Source organism: Osmerus mordax, chromosome 12, assembly GCF_038355195.1.
Source record: "Osmerus mordax isolate fOsmMor3 chromosome 12, fOsmMor3.pri, whole genome shotgun sequence".
In the NCBI taxonomy this organism is placed as follows: domain Eukaryota; kingdom Metazoa; phylum Chordata; class Actinopteri; order Osmeriformes; family Osmeridae; genus Osmerus; species Osmerus mordax.
The window spans coordinates 13,021,184-13,031,800 of NC_090061.1; the positions used below are offsets into that span (position 1 = coordinate 13,021,184).

A 10,617-nucleotide genomic window follows, 5' to 3' on the forward strand; every position below is an offset into this window, starting at 1 on the left:
CCATCTAGTAGAGACGCAAATCATTGTTTCTCTTACACCCAATACAGAATATTTGTTGAATTATTCTGTATCAGGTGTCACTTATACATTCAATGAGAAGCTCATTGGCCAGGATTGGCTCGTCTAGTTTCCAATTGGTGGTGACGTCTCCAGTTTGAAATTTCAGCGGGGCAGCGTCGTTGTTGTGTTAGAATTCACCCGTAAGCAGAGCAGTGCATGCCGAATTTCTAAAGCAAGCGAGTTAACCATTTATCTCTTCATAATTTATGAATATAACAACATCATAGTAATATTTCGGCGTCGAAGATGTCTTTTTCAAGAGCCCCGGTAAAACGATTTAATGAAAATGTCGGTAAGTACAGACACGTATCCAGCTTGCCAAGTAACGTCAGCTAACGTTTGCTAGCTAGTCTACAGTACTTAGCTAGACTATCTGTTAGCGTAGCTTGTTTTGAGCATAACTTAATCTATAATTAGCTAACCAACTTTAACCTAAAAACCTACTAACCAGCTAGCGGGCTAAATAGTAAAAATAGAACGATGCTTGTCCACGGCTTGTCAGCTTAGCTTGTCTAGAATGGTGCTAAGAATGCCAAACTAACTACTGTCTGTAGTCTAAAGAGTACTGTAAAAGAATCTCTTAGTACCTCTATTTGTGTGGTGCATTGATGTAGCTAGCAGAACTATTTGTGATCTTAGTTGCAAAAGAGCAACAATTTGACCAACAAAAGGTCTGGCTCATTTAGCTCTATGCGTTAGCTACACAAATGTGTCCAGCCAGGCGGATGTGCACAACGTTTTACCCAACAACTTTGTACATGATTATCTCAAGGGTGTGCACCGCCACCGGGCACCTACGAGGTCAAAATTGGGGAACCGAAGGGACCTGCTTCATTTCACAAATCTGAACGCTTCAGGCCTGCAAAGCCTGGTGAGTTCAACAACAATTAAAACGTACCGACACAATTTCCAAAAGCACGCACAATGACACAAAATGTTATGAATTCAAAATGTTTTAGTATCTGCCTTTTTATTCTATTTTTAGTTTCTGCGGTTACACCACAGTCTCCTTCTAAACTGGTCCCCATGTCACCTGTGCGGAGGACCATGTCTGCAGATGGCCTGGTATGTCTTGGAATGGTTAGCATGACCCAGAGGAGATGGTTTGAGATTTCTCTAACCTGTTTGTCCTAAACAGTCTTGTTGTAATCCTCCCTCTCCCAGGCTGATGTCCTGAGTGCGAGGAAAGAGAAGAGTAGCATCACCATGCAGATGAAACAACAGAAGCTGTTGGAGAAAGAGGTAACTGCATGAACAAACCGGGACACCATTTGACCTCATACATTTCAGATGGCCATGGGTGGCTTTTTTTTTTACCATCTGTAAAATGGACTCAGAAAACCATCAGATCAGTCGTTTCAAAACTTAAAACTGGTATGTGACATAAGTAATGTAAAGGGATGTAGCTTAGAACGTGGTTTGATCCCCCCCCCCCCCCCCCTGAAAACCCTCTGACTCCCAACACACACCAGAACACCCAACCCTGACTCTTCTCCCCCAGATCCGCTCCCTGCTGACGCAGCGTGGGGAGCAGGACCGGCGGCTGCAGTCCCTGGAGGAGGAGCTGAGGAAGGTGGAGGCCAAACTGCTGTCCGCCGTCAGGGAGAAGACGGGCCTGTCGGCCAGCGTCACCTCCTTGGAGCGGCAGCTGGCCGAGATGAAGAAGGCCAACGAGTTCCTCAAGAACAAGGTGCTGCCCCTCTGGACTGTACAATCCAGTCTGCTCCTCTGAACAGTCTAGTCTAATCCAGTAGGCTCTTCTGAGAAGTCTAGTCCTCTGGATGGTTTAATCCAGTATTCTCAGAATAGTGTAGTCTAATCCAGAATGCTCTTCTGAGATGTCTGGTCCTCTCGATAGTTTAATCCAGTATGCTCCTCTGAATAGTCTATTCTATTCTGCTCTCCTGAATAGTGTAGTCGTTTTGAATTGTCTAATCCAGTATGCTCCTCTAAATAGTCTAGTCTGTGCTACGGTCGATCGACTGTTGGACCGCAATCGATTGAATAATAGGCTTTCATTGTGCACTCTGTTATGGTTAGCACTTAACAGCAGCAGCCAACGTTTAGCTTTCTGGGCCCACTTCTCACGTTTCCCAAGCTGGAGCAGTGTGTGGCGGTTGGGGTCTGTGATGGGGCTGGGAGGCTGAACCCTGCTCGTGTCCTGTGCTCTGTCCCTCAGGTGTCTGCCGACACCACGAAGAAGAGGATCAACTCCCTCACCATGGAGCTCATGGAGGCCAGGAACAAGCTGGATGTCAAGGACAAGGTAGGAGCTCTGTTTGTTTTATTAGATGAGACGTGATTCGTTGTCTCAGATACTGCCTCAGTAGGACTGTGTAAGGCGAACACTATGTCTACCCAGCGCTCTCCTTCCCTTCCTGCTGTCGTCGTTGTATCATCATGGCTGCCGCTTATCGTTGTCGTTGTCAGGAGGTGAGCTTCCTGCAGATCAACACGGAGGGCCAGGTGAAGGTGCTGGAGACTGACCTGGAGGCAGCCAGGGCCACGCTGTCGGCCCTGATGGAGAGGAACAGAGACCTGGGTAAAATCTGCTCACCAGCCCCCCCTGTCCCTCCACTATCGGGATTGCTAGACCAGTAGTCCACAGAGAGGGTGTGCATCACTCACGATGTTAAGTATTGAATGTTATTTGAATTGTGCACTCTACCCCTCACAGAGGACCTGCACCAAGCAACCAAAGCCCAAAACGAGGAGCTTGAGAACGAGATTGACAAGCTGCATGGTGAGTGGTGTTGGGGGGGGGGGGGGGGGGGTGTTAGTGTGGAGGTCCTCTGTAACCAGGTGTTTTCCCCAGGTCTGATCCAGGAGCTGAGAGAGGAGACCAAGGCTTTGCAGGGTTACCTCGACACCGCCAACGACCAGATCCAGGTACTGACACACGAAATCTAGACAACAAGGGTGTGGAAGTACACAAGTACTACATAGGGCGCATCCTCATGTGCTTGCACTGTCCGTCAGTACTACATATGACCCCGTCTTCTGTGGTGTTTTTAAGGACCTGCGGATGAATCTTCGCGAGAAGACTGAGATGGAGCAGAGCTTGACTGCATCTCAGCAGGAGAAGATGGAGTAAGATAGCACTCGCCCTCCTGTAGATGGCTCATTATTATAATGACCCTGTAGACTGTCAGCAGAGAATGTCTAATATAGAGAGAACTGCCACTCTCGGGAAACTTCTGGGTTCTGAACTGGTTGCAGTTCCACTAGTTCCATATGAGGGCGCTAACGGTCGAGTGCAGAATGAATGGAGGTCTATGGAGCTATACCCCTCAAAATCCACTTTTCTCAGGATATAATATTTTTTCTAGTAATTTGAAAGGGGAGGCAAAACAAATACACACTGCTGGCTGTTAAATATTTTTTTTGAAGTTGCCTTTCTGTTCTAAAAAGCCTTTTAAAATGTCATACACATCATACGACCAGAGATATTGTTTTACGGCAAGCTCTGGTCACTTCCTTTTTCTCTCGAGCTATCGACAACACAGCTGACAGGTTAGGCTCTCCTTGTCAATACACATGCTAGAAAGAGTTTTGGCTTGCTAATGTTGTTGTTAATGCTCTGACATTCTGATTCTGCTTCGGATGCCATCAAGCGGGATCTCTGGTCGTAGTCAGTCCTTCACTAACCAATCAGCATTCATTAGCAGAATGCTAGCGTGTTATGGGCAACAACGACTCACCCTGTAAGAAATAGAAAGGACCTAAGTGCTCGTTCATTCAATTTTCGACCTATAATCCATGTTGAACATATAAAAACTACAATAAAATCAGAGATTTCTCAACGACAATCAGGTGAAAGAGACAAATGTAGCCGTTTAGCTCCATAGACTCCCATTCATTCTGCACTCGACCGCGATCACTCCCAGTGGAACTCTGGTGGAACTGCAACAAAATGCGGTACAATGGGGCTTAATAGGGAGTGGCCGGGCTCTGCTGTCATTATTAAAACCAGTTTAACTTCTCAGCTCATATTGTGAAGTAATTGGAAGGGAATGAACAGTGCGTTTGCCGAGTGAAACACAACGTGACACCGACAGTGTGACTCTTCCTTACAGTAACCTGGAGAACAAACTCGTCCGGTTCACGTTGGAGCTCGAGAGTTCCCAGAATGCACTGAGGCAACAGGAGGAGGAGTCCAAGGTGCGTCAGCGAGACCTCCAGGCATCCCAGGATGCTTTGGGGCAGATGGAGGGCGAGATGAAGCGGGCCAAGCAGGAAGCGCTGGACTCCCAGGACGTGGTGCGCCAGCAGGGGGCGGAGCTAGCCCGGCTCAGGGAGGTGCTTAGGAGGACAGAGGCAGAGCTGGATGAGAGAGTGGCCCACCTGGGAGAGAGGTGTCTGTTCCTGGAGGATGAGAGAGGTGTGTGTGTGCTCCCGTGAACTACATCTCCTGAACAGATTAGTCCTTGGCAACACGTGTATAATCTGGGGAGTTGAAAATATGCCAGAGTTAAACATAGTGTGTGTGTGTGGGGCGGGCAGGGCGGACCCAGGAGGAGGGTTTGAAGAGAGTGCAGGAGCTGAAGGCAGAGTTGAGCTCCCTGCAGGAGAGCATGAGGAGCGAGGAGGAGGCGCTCCGACAGCACCAGCTGTCCCACACCGCCCTGACGGAGGAGCTGGAGAAGGAGAAGGTTGGTCTCACACACTAACCTCTAAAAAAGGTGTCGGGTGTTCCATCCTGAACGTCTCCCCCCTCCCTCCCCCCCGCGCAGGAGCGGGCCTCGGTCCTGGCCTCCACCCTGGCGAGGGTGAGGGAGGAGATGGGCCTGGAGCAGAGGCAGCTGGAGGACGAGCTGGAGGAGGCTCTGGGAGAGCTGAGCGCCCTGGAGGAGCAGGAGCAGAGGAGGGAGGAGGAGGAGCGGGGGAGGGGGGAGGCTCTGCACACGCTGCAGCAGGAGAAGGCACACCTGGAGAGGGAGCTGGGAGAGGCCAGGGCACAGCTGATTAGGTCTGAGTAAAACCGTCGTACCGATTCATAACCAGAGTTCTCCAAAATGCGATATTGGACTGAGCAGTTTACTTACAAACTGTGTCCAACTGCCTCTGTGTTCTGAATTGGCTTCTCTGCGCCTGTCTGGATTTGGTTTCCCTCCCCCAGGATGAACAGTGAGACGGAGGCGTCGGATGAGACGCACGGCGCGGCCCTGCGGAGGCTCCAGGAGGAGCACGTCAAGTCTCTCAGCAAGATAGGCGAGCTGGCCACTGAGCTGCAGAGGTGATCACACGGACCACTTCAGCGGCCCTCGGCGGGAAGGTGCCGTCCGACGATGTTTAACCCGGTCCAACCGTTTCCCCCTTCCAGCACCAAGCAAGCTCTGCAGTCGGCGGAGGACAGGGGCAGAGAGCTGGGAGAAGAGATGGAGGGCGTGGCCCGGCAGATGAAGGAAGAGATGGAGGGGCTGGCCCGGACGAAGGAGGAGGAAGTGCAGAGGCTGCGGGGGGAGATGGAGGCGAGGGACGAGGCGCTCCTCTCCTCCCAGCAGACGCAGGAGAAAGCCAGGGAGGAGTTTGCGAGGTAACGCCGGCCTTCCTGTCTCTCTCTCGTTCTCCCTCCCTTCCCCTCCTTCATTTGACCGTTTTGTCCCCACTGTCTCCAGGATGCTGCTGGACGTACAGACCCGTCTAGCTCAGAGGGAGGAGGAGGTGGAGACGGCGAAGGAGGCCCACGCCTCCCTGGCCGCCCGGCTGCAGGAGGAGCGACGGGACCGAGAGGAGGCGCAGAGGAAGCTGGGGCAGCGGGAGAAAGAGGAGGCGCTGGAGAAGTCTGCGCGGGAGAAGGAGGAGGCGCAGAGCCGCCTCCAACGGGCAGAGGAGGAGGTGGAGGAGGCCCTGAAGCGACTGGGCCAAGAGAGGGATGAGAAGGAGGAGGCGCGGAGTCTCCTGAAGCGGGAGAGGGAGGAGAGGAGGGACTCCCGGCAGGGCAGGGCAGAGGAGGTGGGAGCCCTGCGGAGACGAGTGGAGGAGATGGAGGAGGAGAGGGGGAGTCTGCAGACCCGGATGGACCAGGAAAGGGAGAACCTCACGAAACGGGTGGAGGAGGTGGAGCGGGACAAGGAGAACCTTCAGAACCAGGTGGAGGAGATCCAACAAGACGAGGAGAGCCTTCGTAGACGGGTGGAGGAGGGGGAGCAGGGCATGAGGGTGCTGCGGGAGCAGGTGGAGGTGATGGTGCAGGAGAAGGTGACTCTGCAGTGGGAGATGGAGGAGCAGAGGCGGGAGGTCCAGACACTGCTGGCCCAGAGCCAGGAGAAGAGGTGAGCCACATGCTGCCTGAGCGAGGGAAGCAATGGAGCTGGGTCCAAGACGGACTGCAAATCGAAGGTAGAATTGAACCCCAGCGCCGTTGAATTCACTTTTTTTTGTGTGTGTGTGTCTCTCTTCCTCTTGTGTTCCCCAGCTCTTCAGACTCTGAGACCGAACACTGGAAGAGACTATACGAGGAGCTCTTCGCCAAAGTCAAACCCTTCCAGGTCCGTCAATTGGACCACTTCACCCCTAAGGGCACCACGGGGAACGTAGTTTTACCCCCAGGAGTTCCGTAGTTCATTGATAACGAAAATGAATATACTGAAACGATGCTGCACGGATGCACCCCCAGCCCCCTGTTTTTGGTTTGTCCCTCCAGGAGCAGCTGAATGGGTTTGCGGCAGAGCGGGACGCTCTACTGAGCGAGAACGGGGTGACCCAGGAGGAGATGACCCGTCTGGCCGACGCCTACGCCCGCCTGCTGGGCCACCAGAACCAGAGGCAGAAGATCCGACACGTGGTGAAGCTGAAGGACGACAACATCGCCCTGAAGCAGGTCAGATAAGGGCTACGTCGCCCTGAAGCAGGTCAGATAAGGGCAACGTCGCCCCAAACCCACCTGCCAGTGCGCCTCTGCACCAGGGTCAAGGATTTAGACAAAGATCATATATTTATACAGATGGATATATAGAATACTGGGAAGATTGCAGTTGGACTTGAGTGTATACTGTAGTGTTTTTTTTATCTTTTTTTTTTCAGGAAGCATTCTCATCTAAGTCAGTGTTTGTTTCATAAAGACATCTTGCAGAAGCCTCCTTCCTCAGCCTTTGAATCACGATGCCAAGTGTGATGCTTGTGTGTGTGTGTGCAGGAGCTGTCTAAGCTAAGAGCCCAGGTGAGCCGACAGAAAAAGGACCTGGAGCAGCTGAAAGCAGACCAGGCTCCTCACAGGTTTGACCCCAGCAAAGCCTTCCAGCACGCCAGCAAGGAGAACCAGCAGCCCCCTGGGCCTGCTGCTGCTGCTCTCAGACAGGGTGGGGACCCCACACGCACCTGCTAGTCCCACTCACGCTTTAGTACCATCAACCCGTACATACCTATTTAAACTGCACACACGCACTACTACCACATACACTCATTAGCCCCGCACTTTATCAACGCTGACAGTGACGTTGTGTTTGAGAAACACTTTGATCTGACTTGATCCCATTCTTTCATTGTTCTCTGTCACCCAGGAAACCGTCTTTAAGAAAAGAGCAGTGATCCAGAAGGTGTGTGTGTGTGTGTGTGTGTGTCTGGCTCGATACTAGCCCTGCTCTAGCAGCCTGCTAAAGGTGTGTTTGTCCTTGTCCTGTCAGATCTTCCTCTATAGTCTTTTATCTCCGTTTGTATTGCTTAGCTATAATCCAGATGTCATTATGGTTGTACTTTCGTTTTTGTGATGCTGGTATCGAAGTATGCTGGAATCAAGGACAGGAATTTGAGAGATTCTGTATATTTTTGTGATCTTGAATAGTTTTGATATACCAATATATCACCAACCTATTTTACAAATTTAAAACAATGTTTTTATTCTTTTTTTTTATTTTATTAACTAGTACTACAGTGGTGTCATGCTTGGGTATTTTCATACAGCTGGATTCTAACAATGTTCTTATTTGACGGCTGCAGCGTACTGACATCTTCCCAGAAATGACTCGAATAGACTTTGATTTCCCTTTTGAGGGAATGACTTTCCAAAATAAAAGTTTTTGTTCTTGTATCCACAAACCTTGCTCGTTTTGCTCATCACTTGCAAGCTGAATCGAGCTTTAGCATATCTCATGCACGTGTGTCTCGGGTTTTGGCTATGTGAGAAAGCAGTGTTAAAGCGGGCCCTGTGGCTGCCCTACCTCTTACCAGCCTCTAGAGAGCGCTGCAGTACTGCAGCCGTAAGTCACACTTGTTAGCCGCAGTCCTCAACAACCGCCACCTCACCCCTATGATCCATCTGCTCTTTGTTCTCCACACACACACACTGCCCTTGACACAGACAGCGTCTCACTCAAACGCAATGATCCACGCTGGCTCTCACCCTCCAAAAGACAGCCTCAGTCCTCAGATCATGCAGCCTTTTATTCTCACTAGAAACGACACACAGCCGTACACGTGGGCGCGTCCTTCCGCCGCGCGGCTCCAAGGCTGCTCGCGCAGCCCGTGGGGGATGACGGCGAGGAGGAGTGCGCCTTCAGCCGCAGTAGCCCTCCAGGTCGTACAGGCTGCAGGGCTTGTGGCAACACCGCTCCACGATGCCTCGCTTCACCTTGAGCTTGTCGCGGCTCTTCTCCGAAGGTCCCTTCCACAGCCTGGACTCCAGCCTGCTCCTCCTAGCCAGGAACCCTGGTGGGAGAGAGAGGGAGAGAGAGTCGTGATGGCTTGCTTTTTCGTTTTGAATGCAAAGCGCAAGCTTCAATCCCGCCGAATGACATTTGGAGTGTTCGCTAGTTAATGGAGAGTTAATAGGTGTGTAATCTTATCTTCCCAATCCATTTAGCCTTCCTTAAGTCTCCACTTCAATGGGAAGATGAGAGAGACGACGCAGGGGGAACACTCTAGAAGGGCTTCTCCCTCCAACGTTAACTTCAGGGCATCAATGGAATCTTTTGAGGAGACTTGAAACCCCCTGAAAACTCAATCTAAAACGTTCTATTTCAATAATGAGGTTTTTTTCGGGGGGAGGGGGGGGGGGGGGGGGGCAATCGCAGGGCTTCACAGGGATTCTGCCAATCGGATTTGTCGCACGCACACACATGGCAAGATGAAACGATGTCCACTGAGGGCCTTAAAGAAAAAAAAATAAAGAAATCAAGCCAAGTACTTGAAGAGAAGGTGGAGGGAGGCTCTGCACACTAACGACCCACAGAGCCGTGTCGTAGGGTTTCATCCACACCTAAAGGATTCATGTGTCGTGTACCCCCCCCACACACACACACACACACACATTAAAAATCTTACTGATGAAATGGGATATTTCCCTGTGTAGCAATGACCTACTGTGATAGTCACAGGTAAAGGGTTAGTTCGCCTGTGGAGGATAGACAAAAACCATCCTGTTACCGGGGGGGGGGGGGGGCACATTACATTTAGTCATTTAGCAGACGCTCTTTTCCAGAGCGACTTACAGTAAGTACAGGGACATTCCCCCGAGGCAAGTAGGGTGAAGTGCCTTGCCCAAGGACACAACGTCAGTTGGCATGACCGGGAATCGAACTGGCAACCTTCGGATTACTAGCCCGACTCCCTCACCGCTCAGCCATCTGACTCATCTGGCACAGAAGACCTCCGGCCAAACCCGTCACCCCGCTCCTCGGCGCCGTCTCACCTACGAGGGGCTGGAGGTCTCTCTTCCTGGCGCTGCGGTGGGTGCTGTAGAAGAAGCCCCGGGAGCCACACACCAGGTAGAGGGCGTCCACTAGGTGGGAGCCGCACAGGTGCTGAGGGGGCGGCGAGGCCCTGCCAGGGGAGGGCAGCACCAGGAGCAACAGCATGGACGCCGCCCATGGCACCGCTGCCATCGGAGGGGAGGGGGCTGGGGAGGGGAGGGGAGGAGGGAGCGAAAGAGGGGAACGAGGAAGATGCATGATTTATAGGAAGGATGTGAACCTTGCTGAAGTCCAAAGGAACAAGGCATGAATGGAGTTCTTGGGGCTAGTTTTTGAAGTGTAAAGACCGTCCGTTTCTGACAGCGATCTCAATCCGGTATGTAATTAGAAACTAAAAAGAGCATCACACAATAAAGATAAGACCGAGGCACAAAGCTACGCCACTAAAGCCCAACCAGCCCTTTGAAGTAAGCAAACAGAATAATTCATTAAAAATCAAAGTCCGGGATGAAGAACTTGCAGAAAACAAGGTCTTAGAAAGACAGGACCGACCCGATTGTATCTGACTCATGTCCTTTCAATTAAAAGGACGTCGAGCTCCAGCGCAGATGTGTGATCTGCTCTGGATATCTCCACCATGTTTACCTCAGGGAGGAACTTGACCCTGGTTTTCTGCAGGCGGGGGCTGAGCTGAGGGTGAACGATCTGTCACGGCCCTCCACTCCAGTCCTTGCTAGAGGTACACCTTCCACCTGGCGGCGGAGTCGGTGAGGTGAGTCATGGGAAAAGCCTCTCTTACCTGCGGAGGAGTCCTGTGTCCAGCCGTCAGGAGCAGCAGAGCAGTCAGGAGCTGGAGGGGTGAGAGAGTGGACATGCCCGGACGAGTCTCCCGGTCCTTTATACCATCGTGCCTCGGCCCCCCTTCTCT

The 10,617-nt window shown here is 51.7% G+C and overlaps 2 protein-coding genes across 2 annotated transcripts; one reads left to right on the top strand and one right to left on the bottom strand.

The window, feature by feature from the left end:
• The first annotated feature begins 221 nt into the window (after positions 1 to 221).
• Positions 222 to 8,088, top strand: hmmr (hyaluronan-mediated motility receptor (RHAMM)). Its single transcript, XM_067248196.1, is given in 22 exon segments — positions 222 to 352; positions 833 to 931; positions 1,046 to 1,125; positions 1,225 to 1,302; positions 1,562 to 1,750; positions 2,240 to 2,326; positions 2,491 to 2,602; positions 2,738 to 2,803; positions 2,876 to 2,949; positions 3,077 to 3,150; positions 4,071 to 4,441; positions 4,564 to 4,712; positions 4,794 to 5,029; positions 5,180 to 5,296; positions 5,384 to 5,596; positions 5,679 to 5,748; positions 5,893 to 6,153; positions 6,280 to 6,335; positions 6,479 to 6,551; positions 6,707 to 6,883; positions 7,199 to 7,361; positions 7,563 to 8,088. Coding segments are annotated over 22 exon segments (2,805 nt in total). The 5' UTR covers positions 222 to 306; the 3' UTR covers positions 7,577 to 8,088.
• Positions 8,089 to 8,554: 466 nt separating this feature from the next.
• On the bottom strand, positions 8,555 to 9,881 carry LOC136954574 (insulin-like). Its single transcript, XM_067248197.1, has 2 exons — positions 9,689 to 9,881; positions 8,555 to 8,706 (listed from the first exon to the last, which is right to left on the bottom strand). Exons 1-2 carry the CDS (start codon positions 9,879 to 9,881, stop codon positions 8,555 to 8,557), a joined length of 345 nt encoding a protein of 114 aa, XP_067104298.1.
• Between the last annotated feature and the right edge of the window lie 736 nt (positions 9,882 to 10,617).